We start from the raw sequence: 24,180 nt of genomic DNA, 5'->3' as shown, positions 1-24,180 counted from the left end.
GTTAAGAATAGTAGCTCTAAATTTTCTACGATAATCATTAATAAAAGTGATCTGATTTAGCATGTGTTGGGCAAGGCCCGTTTGCAGAAGTTTTTTACTTCCAAATGAAATCTTGGGCTGATTATTATTATTTGCCATGAGGTTATTATGAACAGTAGATTTCTTACATTCAATAACTATGGATTCAAGCTCAAGGGGAATTTTTTGTCAAATATATAGGGTTGATGAATTTAGGTTCTATAGTTAGATCCAGCTTTATGTACGTTCCTGGTTATTTGTTAATTATACCAGTTAACATTTTCATCATTTGAAAATCTATGTTTTACCAGTGATCTTATATGAACACAAAGGATTAATTAATAATGAGTTTTGGACCAACCAATAATAGAATCTGGTAATGGTAATGGTAACTAGCATCTAACATATTCTCCAAACTTTGCTAGGTTTTGAAATGGATTCAAAGGACAAGTACGTATACTCAATTCATAAATGAAATTCTTCTTATCATTTTTTTAGCATTTTGCACTTCAAAACTTCACTTTCTAGTTAATGAATTAATCGACTTCAGTCCATATCATCTGCTGCAGAATTAATTACAACCTTCCCGGCCGGTGATTGATGTTAATTTATTTAGAACATTGTTTACACAGAACATATTTAGTAGTTCAGTTTGGAGGCTTTGAGCAGTTATTTAACCATAGCAAAATCCAACATTTCCTTTCTACGTCTGCAATATGAAGTGAATGAACGAAGTTTATCAGTTCAACTAGATATGCTTGTGATTGATCCCCAACTTCTCCTTAACTGATATTACACATCATGAATTGTTAAATAGACTATATAGTATTGCCACTACAAGAATTTAACCGCAGGAGAACCACAAGTTTGTAACCCAAATAATGCAAGAAAAACTTAGGCAGTAACAGTAAAAAGGCTATGTATAAAATAATCCAAGACATACATGTACTAGGTTTTGATTTTCTAACCCTAGAACCGGGACCACTATCTCGTTGCTTTACATGTGCATAATTAACCGTGAAAATCGAATCATATCTCAGGCATGCCTGCATTCTTCTATATTTCAAATGAACAGTTAGGACATTCTCCCATTAAAGTTGACAGCAAATTCCTTCTCATTTTAACTTCTGTCAGAATTAGGGTTTCAGCAATGGCCTGAGATTTTCACCCAAGCGTTTGGGACCACTTCTCAACTACTTTACCTTATTGGATGAAACTCCCTCTCTCTCTCTCTCTCTCTCTCTCTCTCTCTCTCTCTATATATATATATATATATATATATATATATATATATATATATATATATATATATATATATATATATATATATATATATATATATATATATATATATATATATATATTTCCTCTCTGTGCACACACACAACACACACACAAAATAAACTTCACCACTGAGAGAAACATGTTTCCCGTCTGAGAAAGGCAAAACTAACAGTAGAGGGAGATCGTGGTTTTAACTTTTTACAATGGGCATTTTATATTAATGGCTAAAAACCGCAAAACCAAAGAGATTACAGAGCAGTTTAGAATTAATATTGTGAAGGTTCAGAAACCGCAAAACTTTTTGGACTATCCATACGAATGCAATGATGTAGTTGACCATATTACTTTGAAAAGAGCAAATAATCTCTAAGACTACGTATACATACCACCGGGTGCTGGAGCAGTAAGATATGGGTTGATTTCTTGATAGAATAACTGCATACATTAAAATTTGTAACCGGTTATGAATGAGGGAATGATTTGCACAATTGAACACTTTGAAATGAACAGTGTTCCCATGGGCTCCGACCACGAAATTGCGGCATCGAGATCCATAACCTTGCTGCATAGCATTCCTTTTGAGGGAGTGGGGACTGACACTTATCAACCATTATGGCAAACACCGTCAGATGTGCCTTTTTTTCAGGATCATGGGGGTTGTAGTCCATATAAGTTGCAGAGCCTCAACAACACAAAACCTTAACCAATAATATTTATATATATAACAAATTTAATTGCCGCGAAGCTCATTTTCAAAATGTTAATATTCCACGGATTTTAATGAATGCCTTTGGCAGTGCTACCACCACTGATCCATGCAGGAACTCTGAAAGTCATATTGTTAAAAAGCTTTAACATCGTTGGAAATATATATGAATCTGAAGTTATGAATTCTTATGGTTACTTCACCAGAACTTGTTAATTAGTTCTTCACCAAAATTTCAAGCTGAAAGCTTCTGTAATGTTCGAATTATATGCTTTAAGAAGAGATCAATGAGCTATCAGTATATTCATCACTGATATGGTATTTCAAGCATGGAAATGTTCCTTCTCTTCCTATTATCTATCGTATATGAGAAAAACGAATTGTTGACGAGTCTATTTTCACGCTATGATAATTGTTCATGTGCTGTTAATTGGATTTTTATCATGAACAGTCAGTTCTCTGTTTACTTCGTGGAACAACCGGCTAGAATCCATGCGAAACTGAAATTCATCAACCATTTTTCAACCCTTCTCTTTGAAAATCTAAGAGTTCTGACATCAGAGCTACCAGTGTGATCATTGTCTAAAAGTTCAGTACTATTTGCACAACGATATGAATTCATTTACATAGCAAGTTTTAATTAGGCACGCTGGTGAGATCTGAAAAAAATAGGTTATAATTATATCTTAAGCTTTGATGTAAAGACGTTGTTCTTTGTTTTTATTTTGAATCATATGAGAAAAGCAGCATCTTTCAGTTGCTATCTTGACATTAACTTGTATCTGTCAGTGTTGGAGGCTTAACATCTAACCTTTTCGCAAACAGCAAATTAACTCTTGCAACCAATCAAAGTTATGCTACTCACAAAACCTTAAGGTTCAGTCTGATTAAAAAAAAAAAAGAAAGAAAATCATTTCCAAAAGAAGTTAACTCTAAAACAACTAACTATACTGCAGAAAGATAGATGAAAATCTTATCATGAGAAAGAAACTATATTTTGTATTAACTCAAACAATATACTAACTAAAAATCAAATCAAATCAAATGCCTCCTTCCATCAAGATATAGAACTCGAATTGTATATAACCAAATGTTACATCAAATATAATTTCATCATTTAATATATCCTCAAAATAGGAAGTTGAATTGCATTAATCCAAGACAAACAACTCAGGCCGAGACCACCGTATTTAGAAAAACATGAATATCAGGGTTTAATAATCGAAAAAGGGGACTAGCAGAAAATCAATGATATGAACACAGAAAATAACAAAGATTCAGAACTGCTGATCTCTTCAGCAACTACTGATACCATTTACTCTTTAAGCCAACTGTGAAGATAAATCTCCATACAGGGAGGACAAATCTCCAAGTGTGAAGAAGAACTGTGCACATTTGTCAATAAAAAACCTAATTTTAGTAATCTTGATTTCTGGTTTTCTTCAGCAAATCTTCATGCGCCCGGTTTTCATCAAATTTTATGTGCTGAGAATCATCGGATTCTAATTAGATTTGGGTTTCGCAAAGACATTTGAGCACTGAAACTGTGCAAATGATCGAAGAAGATTAAATAAGATGAAAAATGAGATCTAGTTAAGCCTCTTCCGAAGGTAAACTATCCAGTTAAAGTTAAACGAAGAGATTCCTGACAGTAAGATAAGATTAAATGTAATAAAAGGAAAATACATAATTATATAAGTTCAAAATAATGAATAAGAAATTTCAATATATATATATATATATATATATATATATATATATATATATATATATATATATATATATATATATATATATAACTAAAAGTAGGGATAAAAGAAAGATTGGACACACTGGTGCAAAAATAATACTTTTTATGTAAGGTGATTTGGGTCAAATTATGCTGCTTTGAAAACCACGTGGTTAGTAACAATGTACAAATGAAAATATTTCACCTAGGTTAATCATTTAATATAAAAAATATATATTTTATGTATGTTTAGATCATTAACAAACTTAGAAAGATAGTTTTTATTTTTTTTCAATGTCTGATTGAAGTATCAATCAATTTATAAAAACCTTTTTTTTTTATGTTAGACCAAGTTTTACCCTATGTATAAAGAAAATACAAGATATTTTTTAGTCTTTTAATCCAAGAACCGAGTAAAAGTTACATTTTATAGAAGTTCTTGAAATAACCAAGAAAAAGGTTTTTTTTTTAAAATAATTTATTTGTCATGTTTTTAATCTTATGGATATATTATTGATAAAACTTTTATGTTACTAAATAAATTTGTTATTTCGATGTAAGAAATAGCATGTGTGACATTTGATAAGGAAATTTAGGATATTTGAGTACGGATAGAAGATAATACAACATTGTACACGGTAAAATTTATATATATATATATATATATATATATATATATATATATATATATATATATATATATATATATGTGTGTGTGTGTGTGTGTGTGTGTGTTTAAAACCTTTTTGAAAAATAAAGACTTTACTAATTGCATAATATTTATTGTAAAAGGTATTGTTAAGGTATCAATAAGGACAAAAGTAGCTAGTAAGGGTAGTATCAATTAACTACATGTTTATTTTGTCATGAGAAAGAAGAAAAATGTAGCCATCTATTATCTCATAGCTCACATCACTACCTAAAGAAATTGAATGAAAAAGGAAATATGGTTTGGAGGGTATTATGGATATCAATCATCTCAAGTATATGGAAGCAAAGAAACCAGATGATCTTTAAGCAAAGAGAGATAGATGTCAAGGAAGTATTTTGTATGGCCAAATTAAAAGTTAGGAATTGGTTAAGATACAATTAAAAGTTAGGGATTGATTAAGACACAAATTTTATTGCATGACATTATCCTACTTAGACTAGTACCAATGTTGGAGTGTATAAAAACACAGAAATAGTCATGAATATGGTACATAATCAAATTAGGAAATAACTATGCACAATGTAGAAGAACCATGATTAAGGTTGATGGGAAATTGTATTTGATGATTGTATAAAGATAGTGAGAGTAACACTGGCAATAATATGCACCACTATAACTATCATGAAATGAAATATGAAGTTGCATAGCAATACTAGTATAGGGGCAATATACAAGTGGGTGAATGCATGTATAGTATTTTCTTTTTTTATTTGGCAATAGCAAGACATGAAGACATGAGTAGGACAAAACTGAAGCAAGCTTATGATGCTATAGGTGTTCTTTTAAGAAAACTTACTTGTAATGTTTTGGGTAACATATATTGGGTTGGGACCTAATATAAATATAAATGGTTGATTTAGCTAATATATATATATATAGGAAGGATTTTCTTCATTTGTACAAGTGATTACGAAGTGTTTGTTTCTGTCATCATGTGTGCATGTCACATAACAAAACCAGTGTTATTGTAATTTGAAATATAAAAATTTCTATAATGATTCTTAAGTTTCACTATGTAAAGTCTAAAAAGTCTAGAAAGCTTTTAGTAATGAAAGATGTAGAAAATTATATGATGGAACTATAATTAAATAAACTCTTAGAAGAAAATCTAGATATTTCCATTAGAATTTTTAAATAATACTTTTTGTATTTGATATTTTCAAGTAAGGTAATTTGAGTTATCTTTCTTACTTCTTTTCATTATAGAATTTTTGTCAGATCATACTACTTTCACACCCAGTAATTTTTTACACCCAACTTACGATCATTATTTTATCTTATTTTTTATTTTTATTTTTATAAATAGAAGCTCTGGAGATCCCCTTCAATCGTTATAGGTTGAACTTATAGTTGTGCGTTTAACTAATGGCTTTTATCTTTAATATTGCCTTACTCGTATTATAAAGAGAATGTATATGTAATTTCAAAATATTTGTTAGTAAACTCATATAGTGTAGAGAAATAATCAAATAATACTATAAAAAAATGTAACATTTTGCAAAATTGTGTAAGATTAAGTTAGATTTATTAAGATACCAAATACATTAAGAATGTATTCTAATTAAATCTATTTTGACAATCAACATGAAAAGCTGATTGTGGGAATTCAGTTAAACATTCTTATTTAGAGATAGGATAGAGATTAATTAAAATAGCATTATTTATGTGAAATTATAATAGGTAATACCCATTAGATGTAAGATTTTTTCTTCCTTCACCCTCAGATTTCTTCATGCATCTTAATGGGTGTTAGAAAAATCTAAATTAGTATTTACTTGTGAGGATAAACTTTTGAGAGAGAGTGCATGGATGATTTTGAAAAGATTTAAGAGTAAAGTGTATTGTTTTTTTGAAAAGATTTAAAAGTGATTAAAAGTGAATTTAAAATTAAAATTACTGAAAGTTTATAAAAGATTCGACTAATGTGATAGGTTAAAAAAAATTAAGAGATAGAAAATAGAAATTATCAAATTGTTCTAATAATATAAACTGATATTTACGAGTAATATAAAAAAAATTCACTTGTAACAAAGCATGTTGGGAGAAAATGGTAAAAGTGCATAAAATAACCACAAATCCTCTCTAATAAATAAGATGGAATTTGGTGAATCTTACAAATTTATCGTTGACCTCTCACGCAAATCACTACCTATGAACACGAGAATCATTTTATTTTTGTCTTCGCTAGTATGCAACTACAATAAAATCTTCTCAAACAAACAAATTACAATGTAAAATATATTTCTGAATTTAAAAATATATTTTTAATTATATTGTCTGAAATACATTTATGAATTTATCAATCCAAATTATATTTTAAATTATGTAATAAACAACGTTCCTATGAATCATTTAAAATTTGTCAGTTGAAAGAAAATAAGAGTGATGAAAAAAGAGGTAAAAAGTAAAGGTGTAAATTCATTTTCTGAGAATTTAAAGTGTTAAAAAATTCCAACCAAGTTAGATTGTATGTATTTTGGATGGACAACCCAAATAAAAGTGAAATTGGACCAATTTTATCTTAATTAGCTTAATTCTAATAGCGTTAGGCTACTTATTAAAAGAATAAAAATTAACTAAAAATTATAAAATAAGGAATAAAAGTATAACATCTCAATTAAATAACATAATAGTATTAAAACAAAACATTTCATTATAATATTTAAAAAATAGATATTCCAAATAATATAAAATATTAATACAATCATCTAAAAATAAGATTATAATAATATAACATATAAACATCTTTAGCTTATTTTTCTGCTAATTGCAAAAAGAAAAAAACAACACACCATATTACCAACAAACGGTTAACTTTTTGACAAATATTTCAAATCATTGTAAAGTAGTAAAATAGAAGTTTAAGTATATTTTTTCAAAGGATTGGTGTTTGTTTGACTAATTATGATTATTTATTAATTTTAACTGTAATTAAGATCTTTTATTTATTCAATTCAAGAGAAAAAGCATATAAAACTACTAAAATTAAAGTTAAAATGATTCGGTAAAAACTTCACTAGGGATGAATTTCATGAACTAGATTTTATGCAAATAATATATCTCTAACAAACTCAAACATTCACATACTAGTCCTAATTTCTTAGAGGCAAGTTCTAAATCTTTATGTCAAAACAATAATCCCTTAGCTATTTTAATATAAGATTTGCATTAAGATAAGATGTCTAGAATGAACAAGAGATTAAGTTTGTTCCTAGAACCAAACCTCTTAATTGTTCTATTTATTTCAAAGTTCGAACACATTTTCCAATTATTAGATACTATCAAATAACATAATATTTCATCATGCACATGAATAATAAAGATAAAATATATGAATAACGTAAGAGATTATTTTACATAGGAAAAATTACAAAGAGCGTGAGTATATTACATTCAATCCCAATGAAATAGAAGTTTAGCTACTCTTATGCAGCTAGAACACAAAAGTTGGATGAAATTGATGGAATGAACACAGGAAATTGGAGTCTTTTTGCCCAAAAAGTGTCTGTTTTGTCTATAGTCTTGTTTGTGTTCCCACATTAAGAACTCCCTTTTTTCCTTTAACTCTCGACATTTTTAACCACTTCAGAAATTATCTTCTCGTTGGGTGAGTAAATACTCTCGTTGGGCAAGAGTTAACTTTTGTTTCATATCCAACTGCTCTATCTCTTTGAGCAAGACAAAATTCTCGTTAAGCATGTGTTTGGCATATTCTGTAGGCGAGATATTGAGTGGTTGAGCGAAAAGGTCCTGGCAAGAAACTTTCTAATCTTCTCCAATCTTCCATTTTCCTACACAATAAAACTAAGAAAGATAATCATATCAAACTAAAAGGAAAACATAAAAATCATACACCTTTCCATAAGAATAACACAACATATGAATGAAGACAAATAATAGGTTCAAATAAGTATGAATAATAAGTATGTATCACACTTATCACAAACACATGAGAGTAAGCTAATTTCAAAAGAAACATCATATATCAATTAAACATGGTGTATCAATAAACAAAGTAATCCAACCAACTATAAACATATAGCACACAATTAAAGACACTTATAACTCAATTTATCCGAATACATACATTGATATCCAACTCTGACAAGTTATGCACTTGTAATGACCTCTACAGCTCTATAGAGCCATTATCAATGGATTTCACCCTACTACACATAAGGTTAATCTTTCTCCCGTCATAGACCCCGAGAAAGCCCTTAAAATATGACCTTCTGTAATTCTCACTGGATAACTCCTTCTACTATATATGGGTTTGAAGGGTTATTGGAGTGTAGAGTGTCAGGATAACCTCAGTACTGAATCCCTACATCAATACATACATTAAAGAAACGTATCGCAAAAGGATTTCCTCCTTTGAAACTGAAAGAGAACTATCTTTTGATTTAATACAAGAAGAACTTGAGGGTGGACCTTTGCAATTCAAAAGACTTAAAGACATGAAGATCATGGATTGAAACACAATTATAGAATAAATTTTAAGCAATTAAAACATCTATAATATCTTTTAATTTTGTAAGTTTGTTGGGCGATCTGCCTATCTCGTTGGGTGAGAATGTCAAGTAGTCGTTGGGTGAGAGAAGTGTTTCGTTGGGCAAACATTACATTTCTATTTTGAATTTTCAAGTTACTTTTGGGCTTGATGTCTTTGAAATTTCTTTTAGGGTTTTTTAGGTGGCTTAAACATTTATGCCTATATATAGGAGCACCAAATACATTGTAGACACCTTGAATGGTCATAATATGAAAATTAGCTTTTCTTTAAGAGAGAATTCTTTTGGTTCTTAGATTAGAACTCTAGTTCTTATCGAAGATTGAATTCTTTGTGATAAATCTTGCTTGACTTATCAATTTGTTAGATTGTGGTTTCTCCAACTCTGATTCTTATCAAAGATGACAATCTTTATGTCAAATCTTCATTGACTTATCAATCTATTAGATTGTGGCATCTTCAACTCTATTTTATTCCGCATTTGATTTATTTTTCTTTGTGCCTCTTGAAGATTTAAATTCAGAAGCGATAGTACTCTTTTAAAGATCTAGCGTATCATCTGGTATCTAGAGCAAGGCGTATCACCTGGTATTAAAGCAAGGTTTGTGGTTTGATTTCCTCTTTTATCTTATTTTTTTGTCATATAAAGAAAACCCAAAAAAAAATTGAATGTTTGTGTTTTATGCTTTGTTTTAAAATTTTGTTAAAAGTACTATCTTGTATTTTTTTCACTCAAAATCCCCTAACGCTTGACAAAGAACTCGAGTAACTTAAACAAAGAGTGACAAATCAATTTTAAACAATGAACCAAACAAAACTAAACCAAACAAAATTTCAAAGTTGAATGTTTGTGTTTTATGCTTTGTTTTGAAATTTTTGACAAATCAATTTTAAACAATGCTTTGTCCAGTAACCCTTGACAATGCCTTGGTGTCCATAATTGTAAAGCTGAATGGCAAACTTGCTAGTCTTAGAAGGGAACACAATTCTGTTAGAAAATCATTGTCAAGGGATAGGACAAGTACTTTAAATGGGAATAAAACTCATCAATATCCTAATTGGAACGCAAATCTCATGACTAATGAAGACCTCAAAAACTACATTCAGTACTTTAAAAGGAAGGAAGAAAGGACGTTGCAAAAACTTGGAATGTTGATAAAAGAAAATAGAGAAAAAAAAAGGAACAAGAAGAAAGAGGAAAAAGAATAGAGAGAGAAAGAAAGAAAAGAGAGTAAAGCAGGAACACGAAAAGAACGAGAGGAGAAAAAAAATAAAGAGGAACAAGAAGAGAAAGAGAGGAGTAAGAAAAGAAAGAAAAGAAAGAAAACGAGGAAGAAGGAAAAAAAGAGAGGAAAAAAGAGAAAAGAAGTAGCAAACAAATAACAACATCTTAACTTCTCATTAGAAAAACATACTAACTTATCTTTTTTTTTAATGTCTAGGAAAGACTTGGTCGTTAAGGAGAAATGACAACAACAATAGAAAAAGAAAAGGATGATATTGCCTAAAAACAACTTGTTTATCAAGGAGCCATAAGATCAACAATGGAAAAAAAAATAAAGGAGATGTCAAAAAAGGAAGACACAAACATGAAAATATATGCACTTGACTTAGCTTGTTTGTCCATCCCAAAAAAACAGGTTATACCATTATAATACTAATAAGCAAAGACTCTTATTAAATACTCTAAAGGCACATGCAAGCAGAGGAAGCTTACATGCAAGGAGAAAATATATTTTAACCTAGAAAACGAAAAGAATAAAAGGACAACTTAATCTATCAGAGATTATGACCGGCTATCCTTTATAACTCAATACTCAATCACAAAGATGGTTTCTGATTATCAAACAAATATGATAGAAAATCATAAATTTGAAAAAAAGACATAAAATTCTAGAGAAATATTTATAAAAAGATAGTGATTTTATATAAAATGAATTCCATTTATTAAAAATCTATATAACATTTTATTATTAAAATACTATATAGTGTTCTCTTTTTATAAAAACTCTTTTTAATAAATTTATATTTTTAACTTTTTTATTATTAAAAAAATTATATAAATTAAATTTCAAGTTATATTTATGAAAAAAAAATTCCTCATTATAATTTAAAATATTTTTCATTTCTTAGTAAAACAAATTAATATTTTATTAAAATAAAAAAAATGTAATTCAAACAATAATTAATAATTATAACACTAAATCAATAATCCAGAAAAGTTTAACACAAACAATAACCTAAAAATCTTAAATAAATTGTGCCGAAAATATAAGTGGACATTAGAATTAGAATTTTGTTTTAAGAGGAAATATATTGCCAAATATAAATTTCATCTTGATAAATTATTTCGAAATATTAATATAAATAGCTTAAAAGTTATTAAAAGAATTATCTTAATAAACACATGTGAAATTACTTTATCAAAATTTCATATATAATGTAGATGAAATGTTTTATAAGCCTTACTTGTAGGTTATAAAATATGTACTGGAAACCAAATCAATTTCTCTTGAATTTCTATTTTTTTCTTGAGCAATTTCAAAATATCCATGGATATGCTTCTCCTATAGCCTCAATGAAGGAGAATTGGTAGCTGGAATTCGTTTACACCTTGAGGGAAGGAAATATATGTATTTATTTTCTTCTAAAACTTGAACTGGAATGCTATCTTTGAGGCAGCAACTTCGGATAATGTAATTTTGTTTGCAGGTTTATTTAGCTTTTGACTGATTTATCTCATGTATCAAAACACAGGTATTGATTAAATTTTCATTTAAAATCTAATTAGTTTCAAAACTTTGTTTCCAAAACAAGTATTTGAAAAATAAAAAGCTAAGAGCTGGGAGAGATTTTATCACCTTCCACTGTTATATTGCTTCTATACTTCAATTGCACTCTTCTTTTTTGCATCCCGATCCACGAACTGTTTGAATAATCTTGCGCCTCCAATTCTGTTCAGTAAGCACTACTTGACATTGACCACGTTACACTAATCACTCCCATAAATGAATGCTTCATTGATACAAGAGAATTGTACGATAATTCAGATCCTGAGAGTAAAGAATAATACTAGATTTTAAGTTCAGACAAACTTCAGCAGCCTTTTAAGTTCAGTCTTAGTCAACTACAGCTTCGAAAAAGAAACGAAAAGTAATTAACTCAAACATGCACACTGAAACCTATCCATCAAGCCTTCATTGACTGCATCAATAATTAGATATTATTCCTTCAGTATTCTTTTGTACATGATACTCTTAATTTCCCAAATCATTGGTTAATTTACGGAGTCTGTACTCAGCTTACCAAGAGCAGAACAGCCACTAACATATTTGATAAAAATGAAGCAAAATCAACCCTTATCTAAAAGAAGTAAAAAAAAATGGATCAATTCATTTGATTAATTACAGCTTCCACAAATCCCCACCCATCATCAGCATCAGGTCCCACCCAATATCCAGATATAACTATTTCAGTACAATAACCTACACCCAAATTATATGAATAAGTTTCATGTAGAAATCTTGTCCATGACATCAAGCAGCGAAGACAGCTTCCTTTCAAGGATAGTGTAAGTTTATTCGAACTGCTAGATCCGACAATTTTTTGAGCTGCATAGTATACAAAGTCAGATTAAAATGAATATTTGAGAACACAAACATGATAAAAATTTTCAAAAACACTCCCAAAACAATTATCATATAACCTCCAAAAGTTGGCTATGTTTGTATTCTAAGTTGAAGTTCAAGCTATCACAGGTATGTATGATAAACACCCGTGGTTATGTGGGTGTATGTAGTGTGGCTAACATTTGCCCAACATCATAAAATTATTCAGATTCCAATTTTGCTTTCTAATTTCTCATATTCATCACAGCATCTAGCCATGGACGTTTCTGATAAACAAATAAAATCCTAGTGGATGGGGGTAGCAGAGGACAACATAGACCTAGAAGAGAAAATTAACCCCGCCAAGAATGGACCCATGATAACTATGAAATCTGAAATAAATTCATGTCCAAGGAAGCCAAGACATTATCACTTTTACTATACAATTAAAAATCCAAAAAAAAAAAAAAATAGACAAAATTATGTACCGGAATGCTGCTTAGAAAACTTCAATATTGTATGTTTCACATAATCTAAGTATATCTAAATTTCACATAATCTAAGTAAAGCTAAACCATGTATATATAATACGCCGGTTTCAAAATCTAAGATGTCTGTTTGTCCATTACTTCGCCTTTTAAGAGTGAGGAAGAATGGCAGAATGAGATAGGTCCTCTTTTAATTCACAAAATTTGGCTTTTCTATTTAACCTCTTATTTTATAAATCTTCTTCCTCACTGATGATCCACCTTCACAAAAAGTAGCAACTAAGATGCAGATTCAAAACTCTAATCCAACCCAACCATCAAATGGCTGTAATAATTCCACCACAAAAGCGAACAGTTCACTTCCAATAAGATAGATGGATTAGATTCATTTTTGTATATTTTTGTATTAGTGTCAGTATCCATACTACACAGAGCATGACTCAACAAAAAGATTGCATACTTTACAAGTTTAAAGCAGACATATTTAATAATTATCAATGAAACATTACAATTTCTATTCTGCCAAATACTGAAAGATCCTGACAGTGAGTTTTAGGTAATAAATAAATAAATAACTACTAAGCGAGCCTGAGAATACTGGAGTTACACAGCGAAGAAGGAAGACCCCATCCCCAAACTCTGGTGTGTAAAGAATTAAAATCAAACTCCCAAAGTTATCAAACATTATGAAGTAAAATATAGTAAAGAGTTCTATCGATCAAGCTATTAACGGAGAAGCACACGGTTAATAAATGAGAGGTAGAAAAGAAAAACCTGTACGAATTGTTACTTTGCTTAGAAGTCTATCCAGAGCAAAATTTAGTTGATGTTGATGCACACCCTGATAGTAAATCATCAAAAGTAACCACATTTCATTCAACGTGAATATACAAAGAGAGAAGATAATTAGAAAAAAACAGGATCACAGAAACAAAGCAAGTTGCGTAGCATAGAGTTGTCAAGCAAGTAGAATTGTCAATTTTATACACAAAAATACAGAATTACAAATTGAACTGTTCATCCATTTTGAGATTTAATTAGCATCAGTACACCAAAATGAAAAGGAAAAGAATCACGAAAAGTAAAAAAAAAAAAAATCACTAGTGGAAGAAGCGAACGACAGTGTATGCTTTGGTACATTGTGGAATGAAGTTTAACGAAATTTATGAAAGCTAGGGTCATTTTCTGTTATGTGGAAAGTAGAAAAGGTGAAGAATTGCCTCATTGAGGGGTGAAGCGCACAAAGGAAGGGTGAAGGTGGAGGAGGCTAAGCACGCCATTTTTATTTTCAAGGCTTCCACTTCGGACCTGCGGGAACCTTCGACCATCTAACATTTGCTCAAGAGAGAAGCATCCATTCTGATTAGGCCCATGGACATGTAGGCTTGGCATGCTAGATACCGCTACTAGTTTTTTCTTCCTGCACCTCCCTTTTTTCTCTTCCTTTTCCAATAAAACAATTCATCTCCAAAATACCTTTCATTAAAATCTATAAACTCACACTGAGTTTTAATGAAGAGTAATTTGCTTTCTTCGTGAGTCTCCTTGAGGTGTTTAAAAGATGTAAATTGTTTTTGAAAATATAATTTTAGTCCTAAAATCTAAAATATATTTATAAATTAAAAAATATATCTCAGATTATATAATCTTGTAAATATCTAAATCTGAAAATGTATTTCAGATATTTAAATTACACAATTCAAAATGTATTTTTAAATTTGAAAATTATTATAGAATTTTGAATTTTAAAATTTAAAATACATTCCTACATTGTAGACGGAATATTCTGAAATGTATTCCAAATCGAAAATGCATTTTTCTATTTTAAACTGTATAATTTAAAAATATTTTAAATTGTATATTATTTAAAAATATTTGTAAATTGTATATTATTTAAAAATATTTGTAAATTGTATTATTTAAAAATATTTTTAAATTGTATAATTTAAAATACGTTTTTGAATTTTTAATTATACAAATTTGAAATACAGTTTTCAATTCTCGATTATAAAATTTAAATACATATTTGAATTTTTAAATTGTACAGTTAAAAATATATTTTCAAATTACTCAATTCAAAATAATTACAACCGATAGATAGATAATTTAGATTTCCTCAACACCTGTGAAAATGCCGAAGAAAGTACTGGTGCTGAAATATATTACACTCATATAATTAATTAAGAGAAAAATGATAATTTTATATATAAATTTTTTACATTTGACACTATTCTATTTTACTTTTTACTCTTTTTTTAAAAAAAAAAAAAAATTTTTATGAATATTTTACTCCTATTTTTATTACTATTCTATTTTACTTTTTACTCATAATTGGAACAGGCTATTTTATTTTATTTTTCATGTTTTTCCTTTTATTGTCAAAAATATTCCTTTTTTGAAATTAATTTCAAAACATTATTTCGAAAATAAATAAATGTGCCAGATATAGAAATGTATAGAATAATTCCAGAAACTAATTTTGAAACTGTAAAAAATTTCGGAATGGGAGTCATATGCTGGTAAATTGGAAAACTCTCTTCAATTTGAAGGTACAGGGACAGAGTCATTCAAACTGTTGTATAGGTATTAGGTACTAAACAAAACTCATTATAAAATAAAGCATATTTAATTTGAAAATAAGAAACATTCATATAATTGTCAGATTTAATGGACAGTTTATATAACTAAAATTAAAGACAAAAGAATAGACATACAAGGGTTTTCAAAATTGTAGGAATGAGGGACTAAACCGATTAATCAATAAAAAATTTTAACTTTCGATCAAATAAAAACAATAGATATAAGTTATTCACAAACAGTACGATATCCATCTTTAAGAATAGAGGAATTGGGGGAAAGGGTCATGTAATAAAGACTACACTGTAGTTCATCAGGGAAGAAAGATACAAGACATAGGGTACCATAATTAATAGCTTTTAGCATAAATGAAAATATAGGTGAAAATATGTGTACTTCGACAGAAATATTTGTTGATCGTTTCCGAGTAAAATGTCAACGACAAGATATAAATGTCAATTGAGGGGCATTCAGTGAAGCAACAAAATTAGACTCACTGGTAAGTAAAATAGGAGATCCTTCAAGCAAAATTAGGCAGGTGTTTTCAAAAGGCTCCTTGCCCTCAGATGTTCTTGCATCTAGGATCAGAAACGACAATAGGAGATCCTTAAAACACAAAAAGAAACTTAAAAATTCCAACCCATTTGAAATTATTATAATGCTAGGCAAGAGATGCCATATTTTGTGCCTCATTTGAGCTCCTTTTGGACTTGTGCTTTGATTTCTTCTCCCGCTTCTTGCCCCTGTAAAAAAAAGCCAAAGTTATTAATTATACAGTACAACAGGTTTTTTCTTTTAGGTAGATTTTTAGGACCGGCTTGTAATTCAATATAAGGTTGAAAGAAGTACTCGTCATGAGAGCTATGACCCCAACAAGACTTCAGTTTTCGGTTGATATGCTTCAATTCCTTCTCAGAAGGAATTTTGTACTTTTTAACCTGCATACCACAATGGTCCACACGTAAAACAGAAGAAAACCACGATTCCTGCCCAATACAAAATATTGATTCGGGAATTTGACATCAGTTGTTGAGTTTAATGACAAATATCAGAATGAGAAACAATTACACAGGAATCAATTGCATGCAGTGATTCAGCAAGCTCGGCCATTGTGTGCATGGAATTCTGACCTTGAAAAATGCTCTCAAGATAACTGCAATTAAGTGCCGGGATAGAGTGAATATATACTACAATAACACATCTCAGGCAGGCCATTTTGTTACATGATTTTGTAACAGATAACAAAAGGGAAAAGAACAGGGGGAAGGTTCAGAATAGATTATCGGAAATAAACATGTGAAGCAATTATAAGTACCTATCAAAGTCAATGACATTGTGCAGTGCATTTGAGTTACCCAGAGCAGCCAAGGCCAACTTCATAAGACAAACAGGAAGGTTAGATTTTGATGTAAAATTGTTTAAAACAGAGCTAAAGTAGAATATTGAGTCTAGATTGACTAGAAAATGTTTAGCTGGAAATCAGTAATTGAGAGGTATTACTTAGGTTACTGTTTTTCTGATGATATGGAAAACCTGGCAAGCATATTTCAAATTTTGAAACAATCAACTGAAATTAAAAAATAATGACAATGGTTAATCGATTTACATTAAGTGATTAATGGTTGACTACTCTTTCTTAAATTTAGTTCATAAGACTGGGTTGTGATTTGTGACATGATTACTTGATTTTGGGGTATAAACTGACTTTAATTACAAAACATGTAATCCTTTATTTTAAATAGTTGATAAAGGCAAGAAAGAGCAAGGAAAATTTGTGTCGTGGCTGCTGTTAAACAAAAACATAGCTCTATTTATCTATCAACTATCTAATAGATAGCTAAATAGATAGATTTTTTCTAGAATACCTGCCCAGGAGGAAATAAAAGTGTTGCATCTGTAAGCATCATTTTATCAACTTCCAACCTTGCTGTATCTTGCAAAGTCTGTATAACATCAACCAAAAATTATCAAATGTCAGTGAACATGTCCAAATAAAGAGGATGCATTAAGTTTTTATACCTAGGGAAGAACAATGGTTAAACATGTACAAAACATCGCTTACAAAACATTGCTCCATAAGAGAAAGGAATAAAGGAACCCATCACTACACATGTTAGAAGTTCATCACGAAAAAATCAGATGTGAGAATGGCTCATGTGGACCTCTTCACACCTTTCATTTGATATGGCCGAGTGTATAGAAAGAAATTGCCTCAATACCTTTTATTTTTATAGTTCTTTACACTGCTCAATATTTTGAAAAATGCCAATTAAAAAATAGAGCAACATATGTATATTTCAAGAGCGGAATAAATGGATAGAGACCATTTTCAACGGCAAGATGTACAGTTCCCAACATAAATTATTTAAATTTATTATGTTTTAGAATAAACTTTAGTTACAGAAACGAAATGACTGAGCAGGTCTGTTACAGATAAAAAAATGATTCTGGTACAAAATAATCTAGTGATCAAATTTTAGAAAAACAAGTAAAATTATGTTTGTTTACAATCATAAAATACACTTCTAAAAATAAACTGTTATTACTAAGAAGCTATTCAAAATACCTACTAATTTCTATCAAATTATAGATTTTTTTTTCATCTTCTAATTATATTGAAAGGTTTAAACAAATGCGTGTAAAACTTTTAGCAGTGACTAAGTTAAAAAAGTTATTTTTATGAAAAGGATAGTAACATACAGCCCAATAACCACCAATTGTCACATAAATTTAGGGTGGGAGGGAGGAAATGTTACAAAACACAGCCTACAAATAAAAAGAAAAAAGAGTTCCATTTGCTCACAGTCACAACAACTATGGGCTCGGGAAGATATCAACCAATTTCTTTGGGCAATAGGAATATAAGTACCTTAAGCATTTGAAGCTGATCATCACCACCATTGCAAAATCCCTGCCTATGCCAATAGATAAAACTTAGCATAAAAAAATCACTAAAGAACACAGTTTATATCAGCCAAGTCAAGAAATTACTAAGCCAGAAAAAGAGAGAAAGTGTCATATTTCTTGACTTTGTGAGATGCAGAAATAATTTAATAAAATTAACATTTTAAAAAAATCCACTCGTGCCAACCAGACCAACCTCCATATCAATTATAAAACCTTCAACCGAGCGATATGGCGCATACACAATTAGATCAAATTCCAAACTCTGCAAGACAAAGGTTTCATGTCATAGATGAACAAAAACAAAAAATAAAAAATAGATCATTTTCTTATTTGGGGCCGTCCATGCCTGATAAACTATCATCTCATTAATGAGAATCATTTGATGATCCTGTGAGATCCCCTTACCAAGCTCCTCAGCCGACACATGATTTTCTTCTATCTTACAAGCAGCATATATGCAGGTCAACCTGAGAAAAATTCAATCTGATATAGTGAGAAGCTAACAAGTAAAAAAGAAAGATTGAAAAAATATATAAATAATCATACCAATCCAACAAACTTATGACAACTAAACAGGTAACCACTCAAACCAAACCATAAAAAAATAAGGAATAAGATCAAAAGGATAATAATATTAATCAAAAGAAAAAACTAATGACTAATCCACAGAAAGTAAGCATCGCACCAGGTGCAATCACCCTACCAATACCAACAAATAAATAAAGTAACGAATTCCCTATAATTATCAATTTAAACTCCAATTTAATATGTTCAAAAATACAAGTGTGATGCATCCATCATCCTTAGATTAGAGATCCTCATAAGTCTGAAAGCAAATCTTACATAATATGTTTTGGTTGATGTTCCATCACCGACCATTGTAGATAGAATCTTTTAAAATAGATAAGGGCTGTTGCCTGTATATTACAAACTAATCAAAAATAATTATAATAGAAAACATTGTTTCCCTAATCAACTCGTTCCACAGGCTTGCATACCTGGATCTTATGAGGGAAGCGGAAGTTGTTACATACTTCTTGTAGCTTGTTTTCATAAAATACCCGTATGCATTGTTCTTCTTCAATACTAAGAGGTTTTGTCCGAGAATGCTTCTCACCTAACATAAAATACAACCCTCGTGAACCGTAGAAAATAGAAATTCACAGACAATTAGGTGGAACAAAATCGTAATGAAATACTTTGAAAACGATTAGAAAATTAAAAGACGAATTACTGTCTACATATTGAGAGAAAAATGAATCAAATTTGTAGAAAAAACATTACCACCGTCTTTTGCAGTCATCTGGGGTTCAGGATATGACAATGATCCATCAACATCTACTTCCATTAGAGTTGCACCATACTTGTTTAAAAATTAATAGTCATCATCAGCCAAATACCAAACTTTCAAAAGATACCATGAAATATCAAACAGTTACTTTTGTGGAGCTCATTTAAATTTATGACTCCCAAAGGCTCTTTTAAGGTTATTTCAATAAATTTCTCAGGGTACCATATCCAAATAAGCTCTTCAACTAACTTATTCAAGCAAGTTTTATCACCAAATTTATGACATATGCTCCCATGTGACAAGAGATTCTTGAATAAATGTCAGGTGGTGTATCCAAACTCACCAGCCCAACCTCTGTCTACAAGGTCTAAGGGAAAAGCAGCGCCCAAACAGCCACATTGTTCACAAAAATATGCAACAACAAATACTATAAGGTTGTACGGTCCAAAATCTTGCTGGCTAAAAACTTGCATTAATTTATGAAGATACTTATAAGGCAGGGGAAAAGTCTGTATACCTTCTCTAGAATGTGTTTGGCTCTCTGATTAGCTGCTTTATATTTCTCAACCTAAAACCAAAATAGATTTAAGAAAAAATGAAAACAGTAAACTGTACAAATAATATCACAGAAAATAGATTTTCCTATTTTCCCTAAACCTCCCTCCTCCACAAAAAAAATTATATCAGCCTCTGTTGAGGTAACAAATGTGACTATGAATCTTGTTTTTAGATGAATAGCAAAGGCAGAAGCCAAAAATTACCAGCTGTTGAGGGGTAAAAATCCACTTCACTCGATGAGTAGAGGTCATAAAATCAGCCATGAAGAATCAGAAGTCCTAACTGAGGTGCTTTTGTTGTTTGATTCACAAATAAAAAAGGGCAGGCAATGAACGTTCTCCAAGCTGAGATAAAGTCAGATAAGTATTGTTGAATACCAAAATCCAAAAGTAAAACTAATAAAAGAAACAACCATATATGTCTCTCTTTTAGAATGACATATTGCAACAACAATGAAGGACTCTGCGGCCATCAAAGTATAAGAAAAAAGCTTTTCAACTGATTCTGGGATTTTTAATTGTATTTGGAGAAAGTTAAGACAAAGGTATTAGGACTAAGTTAAAACAAAAAGTATAGGGGTTAAGCAAGAAGATGAGGAGATTGAGTCATTATTGCAGGATTTTGTATTAAAATGCATTACAAAATACAGTTGTTCCGGCCTCCCACATAGTATCAGGAGTGTAGGAAAATACACAATAATCAGAAGTAAACATGATTTCCGGTTAAATAATCTTCCAGTGTCTGAAAAATAATATATGATACCACACTACTATAGGGATACAACAATTTTTTTGAATTTAAGGATAAGATATGTTGGATGGATACTTATAAAAATATATAGAAAAATCTATATAGATGCAGGTAAAGAAAGAAAATAAATAATCTGTTACGATCATCCATGAATATGTAATAGAAATGGGCCAGATTTTAAAGAAAATAATGAATTTTTATGATAAACCCTACTGTTGAAGCAATGCGGTGGCAGACTTGGGTAGGATGGAAAATACAAAATGAATGAATGGTTTAAACAGGGATTCAGTACTTTAATTTACAAGGGAGCTCTGAGAATTGACATATGGGTTCCAGCCCTAGCATTGAAAAGAGAAAACGAAAAGGGACAAGTGCGACAATAGTGCCAAAGTGGTAAAAAAAAAGACAGTCGAAATTGGAGAATAACAGCCAATAGAACCAAAATCAACACAAGAGGAGCAGAAAAATTCAAAATATAAAGATTAAAAAAATTAAATAACATAACTGAAGAAAGTAGGAAAGTGATTTTACATGACAGAAGAACAGCGAAGAAGAAAGGGTTTTGAGGAGATTGTCCAAAACCAGTAATGTTGGCAGAGAGTGAGAGAAGAAGGAAACACTATTTCTCTGAAAAATTATATTTTTTAAATTGGTGGGTCACTTAAATACTTCACAACCTCTGTTTTGTTTTGGATTATTAACATTTTCAAATATATTATTAACTTTTTTTAAAAAATAATTTTAATTAATAAGAACAAAAATAAGATAAATCTCTTCATTATCATATATATATGTGTGTGTGTGTGTGATTTTTTATTTTATAACATAGGAAATTATATGTTCTCTTTATAGAATAATTACTCTTATAGACATAAATATATCAATTATTAAAACCAAAATTATCAATAATAGAATTTCTAACTTAAAACAGTGTGTATTTTTTACATGAATGCTTTTACATTAGAGAGGGTAATCAACATCTAGTAGAAAACAAGATTATACTTTGGAAGATGATAAATTCTAACTTATAAAGAGTTAAATGTCTTTTTTTATCTTTAAATTATTTCTAATTATTTTTTAAAAATTAAATTATACATTTTTTTTATTTTTACATTTTGTAAAAGTTATATAAAATATTTTTTCAATGAAAAAATATATAAAAATTATATTATAATCCATGCTTATCTACATATTATTTATTAAAATAATATTTTATACAATTTTTATAAAATAAAATAAATATAGATAATATTTTATAATTTTAAGAATAAAATTTTATAATATTTTAATAAATAATATGTAAATAAACATAAATTATAATATAATTTTTATATGTTATTTTACATAATTTTTATAAAACAAAAAAATAAAATAATATATAGTTTAATTTTAAAATAAAATATAGTTTTTAAAAATAATTTAATGACAAAAATATATTGATCCCTTTTTAAAACTTTGTCTTCTTTTTTTCATCTTCTGCTCATGTAAAAAAGGACAACAAAGTCACTTTTCCATTCTCCATTTCTCCCTTCAAACCACATCAAATACATTAATTCAAATACTCTAGAATCACACAACTTGACTTTAGAAGAAATAGTTGAATTTTATATATACTATATGTACTAATCATCCTAATCACTCAAAACATAATAATTACATCATCATATTTAATGGCTGAATCACCTGCATCTAATAAAAGTAAAAAAAGTTTTTATTTATATATCTATCCTAATAATTATAATACCTGTGTGACCAAATCAAATACTCCCCCTCATAAAGAAATGAAGACTTACAAAAATAATAATAATAATAATAATAAATAATTTTTATCTAAATCTTCATCATGTAATATCATTCATAATTGTAAAATAAGTTTAAACAAACTTACTAGCAAAAAGAAGTCAATTTACTAATGAAGTATTAAATGTTATGTAAAAAAATTAATTATTCAATCCTATAAGAAAGTAAACTATTCAATGTTATGTAAAATTTACCATCCATGGTTATTTAAATAAGTTACTTATTTTAATTTTATAAGTATTATGAAACCATGCTGATTTAAATAATTTTATATAAAATTTATTGCAGTGTTTAGGTTGTTAAAGTAAATGTTTACATTATTTTTGCATATTGTAGGAATAATTTCACATGTTAATTTTTAAAATATTTGATGTCTTTCAATCCATTAAAAGTAACAAAATTTCTTTCACAATTACATCTTAATATTTAAAAGACTATTTTCTTATTGTTTTTGTTTAATCCCACAGTAAACATTTGATTTAAAACAAACATGTTATACATCAGTACATTAAATTTTACAGTACATAAAGTTAATGCTAAATCTATCCAACTTTTATACCAATACATACATACATATACATATATACATACATATACATATATACATACATATACATATATACATATATATATATATATTCAGTCTCCACTTATTAGTAGTTATGACTATTCAACTATTGAATGATAACTCATTTATTATTTACTTTTTTTGAGTTAAGAGTATAGTTGGTTCTGGCATTAAATTAGACAACCTTTCATTTTGCAAAACTTTTGTGACATTTAAGTGTTTGTTATGTTTTCTTGATACAAGAAAAACCAAATCCTAAAACTAAATTTATGGTATTTGAGAGAAATAAAATAAAAGAAACTAGAATTGTGCTATTGAAGGAATCCCCAATGTGGTCACGAGAAAAGAACTGGCAGCAGAGCCTTGTGGGGAGAGACTCTGAAAGGCGCGAACACGAAGCTGTAATGGTGGTCACATTACAAATGCACTTACTCCAAAACAACAACTTTATAGTTCGAAGAAACAAAACTGCTACATTCGAATTAAAAAATAATGTGAGCAAACGAAAATGAACGCATAATTAAATTGAAATTATTAGTGTTGAACAAACACCAATGATTAGAAAGTTAGTAGCATGAGATGCTCTAGGGAGTTGAACCTTTTTTTTTTGTCTTTCTCGTATGGCAATAGCAACAGGTAGCATGACTCTAATGACGGTTAGGCCTTTTTGTTTT

At 29.3% G+C, this 24,180-nt stretch overlaps 2 protein-coding genes across 3 annotated transcripts; both read right to left on the bottom strand.

The window, feature by feature from the left end:
- Positions 1–12,142: 12,142 nt before the first annotated feature.
- Positions 12,143–14,408, bottom strand: LOC148191558 (uncharacterized). 2 transcript variants are annotated; one of them, XM_088100527.1, is made up of 3 exons: positions 14,276–14,408; positions 13,830–13,896; positions 12,143–12,570 (listed from the first exon to the last, which is right to left on the bottom strand). In XM_088100527.1, the coding sequence occupies exons 1-3, from the start codon at positions 14,381–14,383 to the stop codon at positions 12,347–12,349; spliced, it is 399 nt and encodes a 132-aa protein (XP_087956653.1). In that variant the 5' UTR covers positions 14,384–14,408; the 3' UTR covers positions 12,143–12,346. The 2 variants fall into 2 exon arrangements, with proteins under 2 accessions (XP_087956653.1, XP_087956654.1); XM_088100528.1 differs by having other exon boundaries at positions 14,157–14,367.
- Positions 14,409–16,106: 1,698 nt separating this feature from the next.
- On the bottom strand, positions 16,107–21,775 carry LOC124821154 (cyclin-H1-1). Its single transcript, XM_088100526.1, has 14 exons — positions 21,670–21,775; positions 20,592–20,732; positions 20,348–20,398; positions 19,824–19,902; positions 19,538–19,656; positions 19,383–19,456; positions 18,886–19,006; positions 18,733–18,801; positions 18,502–18,543; positions 17,498–17,575; positions 16,948–17,006; positions 16,701–16,785; positions 16,482–16,570; positions 16,107–16,375 (listed from the first exon to the last, which is right to left on the bottom strand). The coding sequence occupies exons 2-14, from the start codon at positions 20,649–20,651 to the stop codon at positions 16,294–16,296; spliced, it is 1,008 nt and encodes a 335-aa protein (XP_087956652.1). The 5' UTR covers positions 20,652–20,732; positions 21,670–21,775; the 3' UTR covers positions 16,107–16,293.
- Positions 21,776–24,180: the final 2,405 nt, after the last annotated feature.

The sequence above is a fragment of the Vigna umbellata genome, chromosome 10 (genome assembly GCF_029865625.1).
Source record: "Vigna umbellata cultivar VRB3 chromosome 10, Vumbellata_1.0, whole genome shotgun sequence".
NCBI lineage: Eukaryota > Viridiplantae > Streptophyta > Magnoliopsida > Fabales > Fabaceae > Vigna > Vigna umbellata.
This window is presented reverse-complemented; position numbering and strand designations above follow the sequence as displayed.